This window comes from Gymnogyps californianus, chromosome 1 (assembly GCF_018139145.2).
Source record: "Gymnogyps californianus isolate 813 chromosome 1, ASM1813914v2, whole genome shotgun sequence".
In the NCBI taxonomy this organism is placed as follows: domain Eukaryota; kingdom Metazoa; phylum Chordata; class Aves; order Accipitriformes; family Cathartidae; genus Gymnogyps; species Gymnogyps californianus.
Window position 1 is genome coordinate 163,580,936 of NC_059471.1, and position 18,388 is coordinate 163,599,323.

Genomic DNA, 18,388 nt, shown 5'->3' on the forward strand with positions numbered 1-18,388 from the left:
AGATTCTGGAAGTGGCTCTTAGCTTTCCTCTCTTATAACACAACTTGAACAAATACAAACGAACGGAGCTACTGGGACTTCAAATATCCATGGCAATAATGCTGCACTAACAAAGGAAGTATCGGAAGTGCCACCTAGCGGCCTGTGGCTCGTCACAGATGCTCACTGGCCCAAGGTACATCCTCGCTGCTCTGCACGGCACTTGCTTAACACTCCTCTCCTGTGTTCCTTACGGAGCACTAACTGCTCTCCTCTCCCTGAAGCCATGAAGTGCAGCAATCATCCTCCAAATCCATGCAGTGAGCAGCATGCCCGCACAGCGGCCAAACGTTGCTCAAATGACATCTCTCAAAGTAGTGAGTTCTCAGGCGCAAGAAAAGACCGCTTCCTATGTATTAGTATCTGAAAAAGGCCCCTAGCTCCTTCCATTTTATAGGAGACTGGGTAAGTTACAAGGTAAGAAAAAAAAAAAAATCAATGTCCCTGCATCAGCAGGAGGATGCAATACAGTCCAATGGGAGTGAAACACTTGGATTTCCTCTAACCCTGAACACAGGACTGGTTCTCTTTTTTCAGTCCAGAAAGAAGAGAGCAACTGACCCTGACCCTACAGGGCTAATATATTCATTGTACAAATGCCAGAACCTTTTTTTTTCCCCCCACCTCTCTGCATTACCAGAGTCGAAGCATCCCTCCCATAGCACAATGGGTGGTGCACTTGTGCATATGTCCTTTCTACCTGATGCCTCTGTTGGCTGGCATACACAGCGGGAAGCTGAGTTTTTCACACTTCTTCTCAGTGTCACAGCTGCTGAGCAGAAAAACGTCCAACAGCCAGAGTGAAGCAGTATGCCACCGAATGCACACAAGTCAAAGATGCATCATGGCGCTTCCTGTACGGAGCCACACCTGACTTTGTACCCCATGCAGCAATTTCAGAAACAATGTGTTGTTCTTGCCTGCTGATAATCAAGGGGATGCACCTTTTAGTTAAGGGTCAGTCAGAAGAAAAGAGAAGGAGATCACCACTCCTTCCCTCAAAGTCTATGTGCACTTTTAATGGCCACTAGGGGCTTTGGAGTAAAGGAGGGAGTTACATGGTATATGCTTGGTAATACATTACTGGCAGAAGGGGGAGGTTATTCTTTTGGAAAAAAAATCATGGAAGAAAACTCCAACTATGAAAACAGAAAGTACACACACAAGAGGAAACACTATTGTACAGTAAGGTAGCGATCATAGAAAACAAAAAATTTCAAGGCAGGCAAATGCAAATAACATCTGCACTCCTGCACTTTTCCTCATTCCCCAACTTAAATGAGTTTTCCAGTCCGCTGCTTGCTCCCCCTTCTCAGAGTTTAATTTTGAATTCTGTGGGCTGCACAGAGGCAGAGACCCCTGAGGATTTGAAGAGTGCCTTCAAGATAGTGTCAGGGTCCACTTCAGCTGGGGGATTTGAGGAGGCGCTTGCACTTGACCGGCGTGGTTCTCCTTCCTTCTTCACTGAAGGGGTATCACTCAATCGGCTGGAGGATTAAAAAAAAAAAAAAGCAGTATTTAACCTCTCGTTATGAAATAAAATTTAACATTGTGGCTGCATTTACTGTTATTCATGTTGCCCCCTTACCTTATATTAGAGATAAAGGCTTTGAATATGCTTTCCTCACAAGAAAACTTCCTCATCTCAGACTCATTTTGAACCTCAGGGCTGAGAACACTATAGAGTCAAGCTATATTGCACTCAGCTCAACATAAGAGTGCCACAGAGAGGAAGAGAAGGAAAATATTCATGGGACAACAATTTGCCAACAGTTTCCCTCCCCTCAGGTACTCCTCAAAACAGAACCTGAAAACATGTTTGGTTCTTCCCCCCACCCAAAGGACACTTACAGCAATATAGGCTGGTCTGAGGTGATGACATTCCCATTCATATGAAGATTGCATTTCATTGGTTGACCTAAACAAAAACACAATAAAAAAAGTCATTCTATCAGAATTGTGGTAAGGCAAGACCCCAGAAATATCACGCTACAGTGCAAGCAATAGAGTTCCACATGCTAGGGAAACATGAGAAAGAACAGCCGATACATCTTTTGTTGCAAAATGACAGCAACAGAAGAGCCACTAAAACGCTCAGTACAATATAAAGAATCACACTAATTAAGAAGTTACATATAGGTACAAAACCCTTAGCAGAGACACAAGAGAATCTCCCATTCTCAGCTGTCTGCTCCTCACCTGACATTCGTAACACGTCACTCATCTACAGAAAGAAAACACATGTATTTCCAGCTAAAAATTAACAGCTAATTTCAGCCTGTAAGAACATTGCAGGTGGATCCAGATTAAAAATTGCATTGTTCAAAGTCTATGGAGAAGCTGATACTAATTGTTTTACAAGTCCAATTCAAAATGTCTCTGACTACACCTTGAGACTTTTGCAAATATTAGTTTCACTTGTACTTTGCAAACAGCTATTCTATAACGAGGTAAAGCCTTCCTAAGGGCTATCTAGCTCTTGGCACTGGATTAGAAACAAAAGAAATTTAATCTGGAAGTTAGACCAGCAGACTCACTGGGACCCTGCCTCTAGCTTTGAGCATTCTTTTTCTAGGAAAAGATTTTTTTGAATTTCACTTAAATAAACTGTGCATATATTCAGCTAGTTACATAGGTGCATATTACATTGTCTAGCTCTTGAACTGATTTTCTGGCATTTCCTCTCTCTTGGTAGCATATAAGCATCTGAGATGCTTTTAAACTCTCCGCTGAGGTGGAAAAGTCATCATTGATTTATCTATCCTAAAAGCAACGCTGGCCTCAAACTTACCATCTAAGCACCTGTTGTTGTATTTCTTATATGCTGTGATAGCATCTTCTTTCTTCACAAATACTACCTCAGCCACTCCAGGGTGCACCAGCCGGGCTCGCTTCAGAGCGCCACACACACAGAATAACTCCTGAGGGCAGAAAGTTAGTCATGACCATGGTCACATCAAAGGTACCGCTTCAACCAAAGATACTGAGTGAGAAAGGTTTAGTTTCCTAATTGCACCACCCATCCTGCTTAGTAAACACATGGCAGAATCTTGACACTTATTGTGTTTGCTATGGTATGAGTACTTGGCATTAGTAATACAGGTTGCACAAGAAGAAAAGTTCAAGGCCAGTACTCTATACCATTTGTCACGCATGAAGACCAGGCTCGTTCTTAGCCTGCTGGGAATGGAAGCACCTAGATGGGGGCATAAGTTCAAGGAGAACACCAAGCATCATTTGGCACGAACTCTTCTATACGATGTCAGGTATCTCAGTACACCCTAAAAATGGGATTCTGTCCCATGTTCTTAAGTACACAGTTTCTTAAAAAAAGTGAACAAAAGCCAAAACAATCAGGAATCAAAGTTTCTGCAAGGAAAGCAAACCCACATATCAACTGATTTGTCAAAAGAGGTAGGATAAGGGAAGGAAGCGTCACTCATCCACAGTTCAGCAGTAAGCAACACTCACAACAATGTCTTCCTCTGTGACTCGAGGATGCAGATTGTTTACGGTCATCTTTGTGCCTTCCAAAGGACTGAACGCCAGCTGCCAACACAAACAAATGCATCACATAAAAAAGGTCAGAAATGCAGCAGGCAAGACAGCACAGCAGAGAAAGCATTAAAAAAAGTCACTAAAGGGATGTCTGGGAAAGTCTGTACACACACACAAAGGAGAGAGCTACAGCTAGTAACGGGAAGTATCAATGCTCACAAAAGCCCAGCTCATCTGATGGTGAAAAGGAGCTCCTTTTCCATGCTAATTTCTCTCTGAAGTAACTTTCCTCTTTCATTCCCAAGTATAACACTAACTTAATCCGCACACATACACAGTACTCTCTGGTCATGCCCACACTTTTAAGTACTCTCTGGTCATGCCCACACTTTTAAGCACCTGTCTCTGCTACACTCTACACCAGCCAGCAAACCCCAAAATATGGCTTCAGCCCCTCAAGAGCATGCTGAACTCAACATGCCTGGGAACACCTGGTGGGTTACCTGTACCCAACATCAGGCAGTTTGGCAATGCAATTCCAGGCAGGTTGTCTACAAATTGCCTGAAAGGTCTTGCGTGTACAGCAAGAAGCTGTATTTGGAAGAATCCTGTTTTTCTCCTTGCTAACAGGAGCAGACAGAAGACAACATATCTAGTAGTGTTAAAACACTATTCCTAGGGACATGGAAGCCACCAAGGAGTGTCCAAACAACAACTGCCACCTCCCTGTAACATGATTTCCTCCACGACCATGTGCTTGCATGCTAGAGAGAAAAGTTGAGAGAAGCAAGATGCACTATGAGAATTCCCAGTCTCTCAATAAACTCTGAAGAAAAGGATGTTTAGACAGGTTTCAAATTCCTGGGATGTGGTTGCAGTTATCAGAATAAGCCTGATGGAGTCCCAGAAATAATGGTGGAAGGCAGGCAGAAATGAGCTGCTCACATAACCGATGAACAGCAAGTTTCAGATGTTTCAGAGACTTCTATAAAGAGCATCTCCCACTTCCCTGAGCTCACCTCAACAGGTGCCGGTTCTTTTGGAGGCTCCTCCTTTGTCACTAAGGTCCGGGACATGTTTGTCAAGGCCTTTGTCCGCATAGGAGAGGGAGGTGCAGGTGGAGCTGTGTATGTGTCATTCTGGACCACTTTAGTCAGGGGAACAGTCTTGGCCAGAGAGAATTTATTGCCACTCAGCCCAGTCTACAGGAAGAAAGAATAAAGTATCTCTGAGACCTGCAGGCTACAAAAGTCATCCCTCTCTTTCAAGCACCAACAGCAGGAGGGTATTACTAGCACACACCAAGAACTGCATGTCCTTCCCGGTGTCAAAACCACTACAGTGCTGGAGGCTTTCAGCTTTGAGACAAAAAACAACTAAAGTTTCTGGGCATAAACATAAAAAGATATGTTTATCCCAAAAGAGCACTTCCCTCACTAACGAGTACTTTTTAGTTTCATATTCTGCTTAAAATGAACTTTACCAGTGTGATTTGAATTTGAAAAGCTCCTTTTATCCAATGATTTTCAAGTACTTTACAAAGTGTTCAAAAAGATTGCTCATTAACAATAAAACTGAGCTGCTCTAGTACAAACAGCAATACTTCTTCAGAAACACCAAGCTAGGGTGCACACAAAGACATGGAGTGTAACCTTTCTAGTTGGAACTACCCGAGTTTAAAGCCAGACTAAAAATTGTGCTTGGTAGCTGCTGTGAACACTGGAGATAACACATTTACTCCTGGGGAAAAAAAACCAAAAGCCAACCATAAGGCTGTTTGTAAGGATCACAAATGGCCAGGAGCTCTATTCTGAATACCCACATGAGAAAAAAACATGGGATAATCATTGCACTAGACTGTCTGTGTGATGGTAAAACCACATGAATTTGCTTTTTCAGAACCAGAAAGTAATGTAGGGCTAACCTATGTCCAAGCCCCAGGTCTGAAACAGGGCTAACGTCAAAGACACATCAGGTTGGCTCAGGGCCTTATCCAGTTAAACTCTGAATATCTGAGAACGGCGATTTCACCACCTCTCTGGGTCCCTGTGCCAGATGCTGATCAATACCCTGAGAACTGCACAACTCCCCCCCCCCCCCGCCCCATCCAACTAGAATTTCTTTTGCTGCAACACATTTGTTGGTTCATCTTCTCCCTGTTTACTCCTGAGAAGGACCTGGGTTTTACCTTTTCCATGACCGTGTATTAGGCAGTGAGAGTGGACAGATCTCACTACAGCCTTCTCTTCTCAGCCTTCAGAGACACTGCTCTCTCACCCTCTCCTCACACATCATGCACTACAGCCCTCTGACTGCCCTGTTGTATTGGTTCCAGTCTGTCAGTGTCTTTCTTGTATCACACAGCCCCAAAATAGGCATAGAACTCCAGGTGCATTCTCAAAATGCCAAACAGATGAGAATAATTATCTTCATTGATTTACTGGCTATGACCTTACTAACATACAGTCTACAGCTGGCCTTCACTGCTGGAAGGATGCACTGCTAACTCATTCTTAGTATATCACTCAGCAGGACTCCCAGGCTCTTTCCTACAAAGCTGCTTTCTAGCCAGTCAGTTCTCAGCTTAAGCTGCAGAGGGTTAGCCCATCCCAAGAGCAGGGCCTCGCATTTGTCTGTGTTGAAATTCCATCTTCTCCAGAGCATCAGTACTCCCCAATAAGCTGCCAACTAAGATTTTGTATGGCAAGAGATTTCGTGCTTTGATGTCCAGTCTCTAGAAGCAGCAGAAAGCTTCCCTTGCTTGCTCAGACAATAACGAGATAGGTTCAAAGCACTTCCCCAACAAGAAGAAAGTCAAGAGCTAACATGCAGCAACCTGCCAGCAAGGGAGAAAGCATACATTCTGGCTGCAAAAGGCCTATAAAACCACAGTTAGCCTAAAAGGACTCTGACCCAAAAATAACACTAGAAGCATTGGCACAAAAGGGAAGGGTGGGGTGAAGAGCAAACATTTCAGGAGAAAGCATTGTTTACATACTTTAAAAGAACATAAGCCCTGCAAAGCCGCAGCCTGTGTGTCTGCCCAATGTGAGCATGGCGTGGTGGGAACTGTTCAGATAATCCCTTACCGCGTTGTGCAGGAAACTGTTTGTGGTGGTGATTTTCATCTGTTTGCTAGTAAGGGGAGAGACACTTTCATCATCATCTTCCATGTCATACAGACCCTGAAGAGAAGCAAGGTAATAGTTTACAAGCACGTAGATTTAATCTAGACATCATTTCCAAAATAGTTTTCTCCTGTCTTCAGCCTTCTTCAGGTAATGAACATGACTACATTGGACCTTACTCCTGTCCTTGAAGCTTGGGGACACAGAGCTGAAGGTACGCAAGTCCATTTCAAAACATCAGTGTAAAAACTATCAAACTTCTTTTCCAGAAATGCCACAGTAAAACTGTTTCCGTAGGTGTACTGAAACCACACACAGTTTCTCTAATCCCTACACCTCATCAGGACTGATGAAACCACATTAATGGAATAAAGCCTCAGTGTCTTACTTTTTAGCACCCTGCTACCTTTAGAGTTGAAGCCTGTGCATATGATTTTTTTTTTAATTAGTTTTTTTTTAAATTAAGCAGATGCCTGCCAAATACATCTGAACTGAACGTTGCTGTTGAATAGCCTGCTTTCCTCAGCACAGCACATATCCGTCTGGCACTAGAAAACACTGCACTAGGAGATTTACTGAATGAATAATTAATTTGCCAGTTCAACTTAACACTCAGCCCTGCCTTAAAACACTGAGGCAAACTCCTACGCAAATATTTTTTCATAGCCTCTAAATAATGTTAAGAAAAAGTCTATACACATATGGCACTGCCCAGAACATAAGAAGTCACAACTCAAAACAGCTTCCCATTAATTCAGTAGAAAGGTAAAGAAAAATGGAGGGATTAGCAATGAGAGCTTGCAAAATAAGTGGGTTTTCATAGTCAGCAAGATTCTGGTTTACAAACAGGAAAGTTGTTCCAGTCACAGAAAAGCTATGAAGGAAAAAAACCAAAAGGGATGGTAGAACAGAGGAGAACTGTGCAGAAAAGAAAAGAACCGGGAAAAATGCTAGCCATCAGGACAAGGGACTTGAGTTTGAGACAAATAAAATGGATTCAAGGCTTATAGTGATGAGGTCAGAATAATGAAGACACTTCCTTAAGTGACAGCATCTGGGATAGGTGAGGGCAGCAGGTCAATGTAGAGATAATATACACAAATAGCTGAAGTTACCATAATCAAGGCCAAAAAAACCCAGGACATGATATTGTGAATGTCAGTTTTCCAGTATTTCATGTAATACTTCATGTATACACACACACAAAATAAAACAAGTAATAAAAACATGTAATTTCTCTCTGAAAGCACCCAAGATGGTAAGGTGGCTGAATGGCTGGGGGCTGTGACAAAGGCCTTTAAAATTGGTCCCAGAAGAGACAGCACAAATTCTAGGGTCTTCCTCAAAGTCTGCTTGATAAGGGATATGGCAACTTTGAAAGTACATCAGAATACCAGTTAACATCATTCACTATCAGGTTTCCAGCAGGGACCCACAGCTGGGATTTGACAGGAAGGTTATACCCTCTCCCATCTCACTGTAGAACATTTGACCATGTACAATCATATTCATTCTCTGAAGAGGCTGGCAGGATGCTGAATCAAAACAACCAACAACTTGATCTGATGTGGTGTCACTGAGAAACTTACAGAAAGACATCATAGCTAAAGGTCACAGTCTCTAGGAAAAAAAAACCATTAGCACATACAGATAAAAACTGTGAATACCTACTTTGCATTCATATAACACACAAGGAATCGAGATCAATTAGACTAAATGAAAACCTCAATTACCATGAACATATCTTAACCACACAAGAACAGGGAGCTAAGCTGTTAGAGAACTTCCAACACTTTTCTTTGCTACTTAAAGTTTTCTTTGCACCTGCCAATGTTTCTGGACACGTTCCTTCCCCCCAAAGGTAACAAAGAGCACAGAGCAGGCACACACCTGTTTGTGTGTATGGTTGTTCACCACATTGATCCTCATTCCTGCTGGATGAGAGTGTCCAGGAACTGGAGCCTTCTGCTACAGTTAGAGAGAAAGAACCAAAGCATTAAACACTACAGTCCACCAGATCCCCATTTCAGAAGATCAGAGCTGTTAGCTGATACCCTGAGACCACTTAAACGAAACTCACTCTCCTGCTCTTGAAATATATTACCACAATATGCTATTAGATAACGTCTATGTTTCCTGTCATATGTTCAATATGAGATAGCTTCACTTAATCGAAGAAATTAAAGCCTAAGGCCACGCACAGAAACTGATTCAAATTACTTGAGTTTTAGTCCAAGATTAGTGGAAAGGGGACTTAACTCCAGCCCTGCCAGCACTGACTAGATCTACTTTTATGCCAATATGAAACTATGAATGGGGTAAATCAGTAAGTAAGCTTCTCTTCTTTCATGCTACAGGGAACCAAAGATACCTATTTCCATCAAACTCAACAAGTTGGGACACAACACATTTTAGTTCAGTTCCATTTCAAGGGAGAAGTATATACTATCCCTTCACACTAGAGCTGGAATAAGCTGTAGTGGAATGAAATGATGCACAGGGTAGTGCAGCTGACCCTTCTGCAGCCTGTTATCCCGTGAAACAGGGAAACCACAACAGAAGTAGTCAGGGAACGTAGCTATAGTAATCAACAGCCAAAATCAAGCAGCAACTCCCTCAAAAATGCCCTTTTCGTTTTCAAAAAAGCTGGAAGCTGTCCATTACAGAAAAGAATGGGTCTTCTTACAAAAATACTCCATAAAGGCAGTAAAATTTGCACCACAGCACCCTCATGTTTCAATTTGCTAATCAATTCAGAAACAAGGGTACCTGTCCTATGGAAACACCAGCAGAGCTATGGAAATTCTTTGGGTTTCAAAGACTTTTTTCCTTCCTTTATGAGAAACAAGACCTCAGTACAGGACATTAGAGCTGTATGCTGCATCTCAGATCAAGATACTTTAGTTTGATTCTGCTCCCACATTTGGGAAGAGAGGAAGGCCATGGGCAATTTGGAATTTTGGTATAAATCTTTTAAAAAATGATAATTGCTCATGTGCATGGTTCTGTCTACAGTCTTAATCACCATTATAGCCTACAATATTTTTTTCTTGCACTGTTGTCTAACAAACAGAAAGTACCATAGGTCAAACCAAGTCATACAAAAAAAAAAATCAGGTCAGAGCAAATTGCTACTGTACGAAGTCTCTGGAAACTACTTTAACTCCTAGAAACTTTGTAGAAAATGTTCAACTCCTAATGGCTGATGGTGGTGATTTGGCTTAGGAGGACAGCATGAGTACTAATTACCCTACTAATTAAAGACTACTGAACAGACTGCTCTCTTGCTCTGCGATTAGCCCTTCTTACTGCCACAAGAGTCCTTTCTCTTTCTTAGGTCAGCCTGGCAGTAAACCTGCAGAGTAATGGGAAATTTCCTAAGCTAATTTACAGAAGAAATGTATTTGACACTCTTCAGTAAAACCCACAGCTGAACAGAAAGCAGACTCATCTAGGCTTTCAAACTGATGAGAATAGGAGATCTTCTGGGTATGTTTAAGCACACTGTTGAACTTTGGGAGGAAGAAAATAGAAGAGGTAGGCTAGGAACTTCAACTACATGCTTGTAAAGGTGAGGAACAAAATCACTCCTCAAACAACAATCCTGACAGTCTGGAAACTTCCCTTTTGACTCTACCCACTGTACCTAACACACACATAGTTAAATAGTAGTTGTTTCTCAGAGAAGTTTGCTAGGAATCAAGTTACTGCATACACAGCAAAGTGAAATTAGAAAATTGTCAAAGGAAATCAGCAGGTTAGGGTGACCAACTTATTATATTGCAATTGAAATAAATCCTGAGCCTCAGCAGGAATGCATCATGTAATCAGGCAACTCCCTGGAAGCCAGGGCTTTCCTGAAAACCAGACAAGTAGAAATAGAGAAATTGTAGAAGGGCTCATTGAATTTTAGATCTTCTTAGATACAAACATAGCTGTATATTCTAAACTGTTATCCCACCACTAGGATAAACCAGTTATTTAGACAGGACAATCCACCACATCAGACTTGCAAAGAGGGGTGCTATAAGAACGACAAAAAATGCATACATTTTCTTTGTATTTAGGTGGGAAAGAGACTACATAGCATTAAAGTAGTTGTCTTGAATCATTGACAGGAGCTCTGCTTTAGTCTCTATTGGGCCCAAAATTCAAATGAAAATTTAAATGAAAGCTGGGCTTCTACAAAAAGCCCCAAGCAGCTGCAAGGACACCCAAAAGGCTCCGAATCCTGCCCTACAGGCTGGACTGAACTGTATCACGATTGCTTCTATTGTAAACATGTGAACATATTCATGTATTATCATTTCTACTGGACTCCTGTATAACAACTGAGGGGCTCAGAGGCGGTTTGCTTGACCTACTTGGATAGTTTTGGTGATTTTCATGGCTGGATTTACTGTCCCCATAGTTGGGCTGATAGCAGCTGGAGCACTCCTTTTTAAGCTGATCTTCTCTCTGGCATCCACCACTTTGGTCACCTTTTCAGCAGCAACACTTTGCTGCTTACGGGAATTCAACATCTCTCGAGCATCCTGCACCTTCCCTTTGATTTTGAACCGAGCGTCCTTTTGAACCAGTTTTTCACGGGCATCTTTAACCCCCAGTTTGTGTCGGGCATCAGTGAGTCCTATCTTCTGTCGGGCATCAAACGTCCGCTGGAAGCTGACAGCTGGTGATGATCTATTTAGAAGATTTTGCTGGATCCCAATGCGAGATCTTACACCTCCGAACACTGGCCTTGTGTTAAGCCTGGGGGGGGGGAGGAAAGTTTCAGACATTATAAGATGTGATACAGTATCAATAAAAGTATTTGTGTTGCTGCAAACAAAAGCTCATTATTACTGCACAGAAATCTACTCAGGTTAGATGTGCAAATATAACAGTAGAGCTCCTAAGCTGTTTTATGCTGGATTTTACTTTCTACATAAACAGCTAAAGAACTGATTACCAAAATCCACCGTTAAGCTCACATTTACAAACTTAAGTAAAGGGTCTGATTTCAGCTGTGCTAAGTACATACTACATCTAAGCAAAATTCATCAACAGCTTAGGTACTTTGGGGAAACCTTTGAAGACAAAGAGGAACAGAAACAGACTTTCTAGCTTTAGGACTGAGCAGGTCTGCTAAAGCATCTTTTGTAATACAATAATATGTCCTGATACAAAGGAAACATGGAACTACACGTGATTTCAAGAATTATGCGCAGCAAGTTCAGATTTGTGGGAATGTAGAGGCTTGGATTTTAGGATGTACAAGCACCAGTATCAATCTCAGTTCAAAGCCACCAGTTGCAAAGTTGATTAACTGCCACCAAGAATACTTATCAGTCAAATTACTTAACATCACTGCCTCTTCTTTAATCTACTAACAGAGCTGCTGCACTCGATGGCCGTTACTTTTCAAGCACATCATCATCACAATACTGAGCATAGAAAAATAACAGCCCACAGAAAGGACAGCATTTGTACTTGTACACAAGTATTACTAAGAAGCAGCCCATTATGCAGTGAAAGCTGAAACTAGCTTCTTGTTACAGGTCTGATTCACTTTTTCGAAATCTACCCTAAAAGGAAATAGCTTGTCTAATTTTTTAATAGAGTTCCTCCTTTAAGTATTTTTTAAGGTTTTCTTTTCTCCATTGGGTTTCTTTTTTTTTTTTTTTAAAAGATGACAAAGTGGTAAGAGAAATTTTGAAGTTAAGGTACTGAAAAAATATTCTTGCTGTTGGCTTTTTAAAATTCAAAATAAGCTACAGAGGGCTACAGTGTTTGTCTGCTTTCCGAAATGTATTGCCCAGTATTACAAAGTCTAAAAGTAGATATCTAGAATTTGTGGTAATACTCAAAAAGGCTAACATCACAAATTCAAATTATGATGCAGTTTGAGTTCTTCATACAGCTTTATATCAGTATTTCCTGATCTAACCCTACAATCTTAACATTATTTACAGTCATGTATTTTCAGTGGAGAGATCTGTAAAAAAAAGAGAGAGAGAGAGAGACAAAAGACTGAACCTCTACTTCTGTCTCTTTCATTCTCATGTCCAGACAACCGGAGAGCTAGGACTGGGGTCCCATGTGGTTACCTAGCTGAGAATCCTATGGCTGCTCTCTCATACAGCCAAAGCACACTAGCTAGAAGAAACAGGAGTATTATTAAGACCATTTATTTAAATATATCCAGAATAATACAGAAGACTAACAGTACCCATAAAGCAACAGCCACAGAACAAGACTTCCCTTGCAATTTTAAAAAGCATTAATTTAGCTATGTCAAAAGCATTCAGTTAGAGTGCTGCAGAAGGGCTTGATGAGTGGTTCTTTTTAATCAGCATAAAAGAGGTCAAAGTAAAACCAGAAATATATGTATCAGCATTTAAGCCAGAATTAAAACTGTTAATGACACGAACTAATGGAATTGGTTAGGAAACTCTGTACTAATGATTACACCGTCTCTGAAGACTTGTGTTTATCCTAATAAGCAACTCTCTTCCATAGAGAATTGCCCACCCTATAACAGCATTAACTGTTTGTGCCACAGCACCTGAAATAAAAGGGAATCTCAAACATCTCATTCACTTTCCAGAACTCCAAGTTCTGGCTTGAATATTTTGTGGATTAGTACATTTTGTAGGTAAAGATTTTTCTGTTACTTCATCTAGACTACTGAACAGCATGGATATAATGATTTAAGTTTATTCAATTTATCCAGGCTTCACAAAGTCAAGTTAGCTACCTCAGAAATCTTATAAAGTGAGCTAAACATGCCAAACGAGAAATACAAGGCATAAAAATTCTTACAGTGCTGCAGAGGGATTATTGTTCAGCAAATAAAAGCAGAAAGAATTCCTGGAAGAAAATGAGAGTTAAGGAGGGATTTGAAAAAGGAGAAAGGAGGTGCTTGGCATATTAAGCAGCATAAGACTGTTCCTAATACACAGGATAACATGAATGAAAGCGCAAAGCCAAGGCCTTGTCTAGACTAGGGTTTAAATATGCGTTCGAATGTTTTGCTAGTATACGTTAGCAGATAACTTTCAAAATACTACTCTAAACATGTAAGTGTAGACAGTCAGAGTTAAAACCTAACATTCCCCAGTGACCATTAAATTAAAAAAACCTCAACAAAACAACAACAAAAAAGGAGCACATTTAGCTAACACAGATGGGGAGAAATTCATGGACAAGATCTTCAGAAGCATCGAGAGACTATGGCAAAAGGGAAGATGAAAAGCTACCAAAGAAGCCAGATAAGAACGGCCAACAGAGGCACTAGAGCAAATGGCCCAGCCTACACTGGAGCCATCTGCCATACAAAGAAAGAATCTAATCTTGTAGCTAAGATGTAACACACTCCACATCCACACAAGCATTTCAAACAATCTGTCCGAGTATCGTTAACTACACTACAGAGACTACAGTTTCCAAGGGCCAGGCAGCAATTTTGATGAAGCCATTCCAGCCTGAAGCCTCCCCTGTGCGGATCCCAATCAGCTTTGCTACAGTTACAGCTCCCTATGGCACAACTATACCTCCCACGGCTATCCCACAATGCACCGTGCCGCTCATCAACGCACCGCTTCTGGGAGCTGCGGGGGGACCGGGCACCCCCAGGGCACTGCCCGACGATGAGCGGCAGCCCAGCAGCAGCTCCTGCTGCAGATACAGGGCAGCCCGGATACCGAGGGGGCTCGGGGCGCCGAGGCCCTGCTGATCTCGGCTTGGGGAGCACCACTGGGTTAATCGGCGGGGAGAAGCAGGAGGTAGCTGGGAAAGCACAGGTCGGAGGCACTAATGAAGCGATGGGCTGTGCCAGGAATCTCGGGAGAAACGAGAAGGGCCCGAGAAGGGCAGGGGAGAGGCGGTGGGTGGGCCTGCCCTGCCGGGCCCAGAGCCCGCGGGGCAGCGCCAGGCGCAGGGGGGTGAGATGGGGGGACAGACCCCCACCCCGGCCCCGGCCCGCCCCATCCCTGAGCGACGGCCACCACCACCAATCTGCACCAAAGGCACGGCCCCACAGACCAACGCCTAAGCCAATGGAAAGGCGAGAGCGGGGAATAGGGCCGGGCCGCGCCGAGGCAGGCTGCGGCCCACAGCCTCCGGAGCGGAACGACCAGAAGAGAGAACAGAGGAACTACCGGAGGCCGCCGGGCCCGGGGCGTTGCCCTCCCGACCGCTTACCTCCCTTTCACCGTCACACCGCGTTTCCGTATGAGCTCGTCCAGAGAGAGGTCCGCCATCTTGTCGCGGGGCCCAACGATAAGACGCAGCGAGCGAGACCCGGACATGACATCATACTGCTTCCGCTCCTCGCCCCGCCTCCAGAAGTAAGACAGTCCCCCGGCCCCGCCCGAGTGCGAGACGCGGGGTGGGGCGGGGAGGGCGTCCCACAACCCCCAGCGGCGCCTGGGCCCCTCATTTACATACGGTCCCCGCCATGTCCTGTCCCGGTTCGGGCCGCCGCAGCGGTTCGCGGCGCAAAAGGAGAAAGAGACCGGGCAGAGTGATCAGGGCAGCGGGAGGTTAGCTTGTACGGTGTCGAGCGGCGTGGGGAGCTGCTCGCCCTGACCGCGAGAGCTAACGCTTAGGGTTCTGCCAGCGGGGCGGGGACGCGACAGTTATGCCTTAAACTTATGAGTAAGGAAAATAACGACTCGGGGTGACGCCCGGGTCCTCACTGCGAATGTGAGAGGAATTTTTGAGCGGGTACAGGTCGTCCCCGGGTGGCCCGCTTACTTCGCGGGATGCCCGGGTGCCGTGATCTGCCCGACTTTCCGTGCCGCGCGTCCCAAGGACAGAACACGAGCGGCCGACCACCGCTGCGCCGGCGGGGCGGCCGTGCCCGTGGCCCTCGGAGAGTTTAAGCGGCGGTGCTGTAGGGCGGAGCTCCCGCCCCCCGTCGTCGTCCCCCGCCCCTTCCGTGTTTTCACATTGTAACGAAGAAGTGGATCAAATCGCTGTAAAGGGGGGGGGGGGGGAACCTTAACTCCTGTCTCCGCCCCGCACCCCCCTCCTCCCCCCATCTGCTCCGTCCAGTTTATGCGTCTGTTTGAGCCGGCCTAAGGGTCTTCACGAGGCTTAGAAATACATCACCAAACCCCTCCTAGCATTTCATGTGTCTGCAGGAAGTGATTCTTTTTTTATGCTTTTGTGGGAGGAATTATGCTGTTTAAAACCAGACTCAGGGAAAAAAACAATGCGGTGAAAGGGAAAAGCCGCCTTGTGCAGGCTTGGGCAGAGGTGAGCTTTCCAGCGCTTTTCCAGTGTCGCCTCCTGCCCTGTCCTGACTCACTGGCTGCGGCGTCTGTACCTGCAGGACAGTGGCTCTGGGTTTCACCACGGGCCCGGTGCTGTTGGGCTTCCCTCAAAATGCCCTTTGCAGCACAGCATACCCCCGGGGCCCTGCAGCAGGGGGTTTCTTCCTGTCGTTGGAAGACATGTCGCCAAAACGCAGAGTTTTGCTTCTGCCCACTGCTGTCTCTCCCCTGGCAGCTGTCAGGAGGATGACTGGTGTGGTTCCCCTCCGCGCCCTCACCGTTCGCTTCCTGCCGTCTCCTCGCCACAACGCCCTGAGCCGCAGTGACCCTGAGGCATCACAGTGTCCACAGTGGCATCCACTGCGTCGCTGTGGAGCTGCCGGCCCATGCACGCTCCGTGCGAGATCCACAGGGAAGGTCCTGGGAGGAAGCTCTTGGACTTCAGCGGAGCGGGAGCTGCCAGCGAGGGCCGGGGACAAATGCAGAGGAGACAGGCGCAGCTGAGGCGGCTGCTGACAGCCACGCGAGCTCAGGATCCCACAGCACGGATTTTTCTCTCAGGGACGTTTTGAGCCTTCATGAACCTACAGTCATACCGGTAGTGATGCCAGGTCACTGCTTAGTTGTCCACTGGTACTTGATCCGGATCAAGGGTGGCACATGACTGCATCGCTATCAAATTAGGGTACACAATAATAAGTTTATGCCCTCTTTGTGCTGCCTTTCTGCAGCTGTCGAGATATTTGGTCAAACTGAGGTGGTGGGGTGGATGGTGTGTGACAACAGTAATGCCTGCTGCTGCAAAACTAACAGGCAACACTTCTTTGAGCAAATTTGTATGAATATAAGAGCAGCCCAAGCGGTTCCAGACAGAGGGCCATCTACCCAGTATCCTGTTTCCAATCTGCAAGGACCCCCAATGGAGGTCACTTCCAGACACCTGTCCAGCCGCCCATTGACCTCAGTGATATTTGTGCAGCCACAACACCCTTTGGCAAGCACCTCCACTCTCTGCTGCGTGGTGAACCACCTCCTCCTGTTTGTTTTGCTTCCATCAGCCTAGTTCTTGCAACTGAAGGTGGAGAGTGCGTGTGTAGCTCCTAGCCACCCTCTCTTCCACCTGTGATCCCCTAAGTCATCTCTCCCGGTGAAGAGTCCAGGCCTGCTCACCTGTTCCTTCAGTGGAGCTCCCCTCCCCCTGCAGGCACCCCCCTTCCCACGCTGAAGTCTCAGTGGGAGGCTGGTTAGGGGGCATGAGCTGTGCTGTTGTGGGAAGGAAGGGTTTAAACCTCAGGATTTTCCATTCCCCGTGTTTATGATTGATTGTTTTACTCTTGCTGTGAGACACAATGAGCTGCAGCTCAAGTTTCACGGGTCTCTCCCGGTTCCTCCTCGCAGCTGTGAGTGAGAAGTCAAGTGTTTGCTCAGGGATGGGCCCAGGCCCCCGCTTCCCTTCTCGTGGCTGGGAGAGGGGGCAAGGTGCAAGCAGCAGCAAAGAGACCTCCCTGAGCACAGCGGTCCCCACAAAGGGCTCCTTGTCCAAACGTGCTGGGAAACTTTCAGGCCTGCCCTTGCTTTTTCAGAGGCGGATTCCTTGAGCGTGTCTCCCTTGTCGGCTGAGACCAGGGCACGGAAGTCAGAACAGAGGAGTCTGTTTCCCCGTCTCACGCCAATTTCCTTTTTAAAATATTAATTAGGAAATTATGCGAAGGACGTCATATTAACCTTGGGGTAGTAATGTGGCACAGCATCCGACTTAAAATGTTACCTTCGTTGAGTCGTACAGAGGCACATGAAGCAGGTAAAAGCAGAATGACATGGCCAGAGAAAATATCGAATAAGTTGCCGTGGAGCAAGATCACATCATTACTGAGTCCAGATAAAGTCCATCCGTCACGATGACTGACCACAGTGTTAGATGTGTTTCCTTGCTGTTCAAAGGACAGAAACCCATGTGCCCGGTGTGTCAGAAGCCAAATAACTTTTCTAGCCGACTTCAGTTAGGAAAGCTCCTAACCATCTAAGCTGTTAGAAACCTTAATTCTTCTCTATTAATTATAACAAAACTTTTAAAAATTTAGTATGTAGGCAGTATGCTCCCCCTTGATTGCATTAATACCATCACCATAATCATTACCTTGACAGAGAAACATTTTGTATGGAAATGATTAAACAATTTTGTAATTAAACTCAAGGGGGAATTAGCTGCAGTAGGGGTAATTTTTCTATGTCAGGTTTTGTACACTGAAGTAGAATCCTAATAATTACAATAACCATCTCCCGAGTTATTATACATTCCTTTTTTGTTCAGATTGAAGACATAGAGACGTTAGCATTTTTGAAGGTTATACCAGGAATGTCAGTTAATGTGAGTTCTGATTGAGTTCTGGTTATTGTTTATGTCTATAAACTGAGATTTTTATTACTCTGTTAATTATTTATTAAGACGCATGTTTCCTAGTA

The 18,388-nt window shown here is 44.7% G+C and overlaps 1 protein-coding gene and 1 non-coding gene across 4 annotated transcripts; one reads left to right on the forward strand and one right to left on the reverse strand.

Annotated features, from left to right (window-relative positions):
* Nucleotides 1-1,037: 1,037 nt before the first annotated feature.
* On the reverse strand, nt 1,038-14,919 carry POLDIP3 (DNA polymerase delta interacting protein 3). Of its 3 annotated transcripts, none has more exons than XM_050898320.1 (9): nt 14,850-14,919; nt 11,030-11,417; nt 8,556-8,633; nt 6,627-6,722; nt 4,557-4,739; nt 3,511-3,588; nt 2,831-2,960; nt 1,891-1,957; nt 1,038-1,526 (listed from the first exon to the last, which is right to left on the reverse strand). In XM_050898320.1, exons 1-9 carry the CDS (start codon nt 14,906-14,908, stop codon nt 1,352-1,354), a joined length of 1,254 nt encoding a protein of 417 aa, XP_050754277.1. In that variant the 5' UTR covers nt 14,909-14,919; the 3' UTR covers nt 1,038-1,351. The 3 variants fall into 3 exon arrangements, with proteins under 3 accessions (XP_050754277.1, XP_050754284.1, XP_050754292.1); XM_050898327.1 differs by having other exon boundaries at nt 11,021-11,417; XM_050898335.1 differs by lacking the exon at nt 8,556-8,633.
* A 369-nt stretch (nt 14,920-15,288) lies between these two features.
* Nucleotides 15,289-15,437, forward strand: LOC127029795 (U12 minor spliceosomal RNA). The gene has a single exon (XR_007768228.1). It is a non-coding gene; the product is annotated as a U12 minor spliceosomal RNA (small nuclear RNA).
* The last annotated feature ends 2,951 nt before the right edge of the window (nt 15,438-18,388 follow it).

Bases quoted from the DNA above. Each gene is read 5' to 3' on its own strand.
- POLDIP3 (XM_050898327.1), bottom strand. From the start codon at position 14,908: ATGGCGGACCTCTCTCTGGACGAGCTCATACGGAAACGCGGTGTGACG. The intron at 11,418-14,849 runs GTAAGCGGTCGG...CCCCCCCCCCAG, and splicing joins GGTGTGACGGTGAAAGGGAG to GCTTAACACAAGGCCAGTGT. The intron at 1,527-1,890 runs GTAAGTGTCCTT...TTAATCCTCCAG, and splicing joins TCAGACCAGCCTATATTGCT to CCGATTGAGTGATACCCCTT.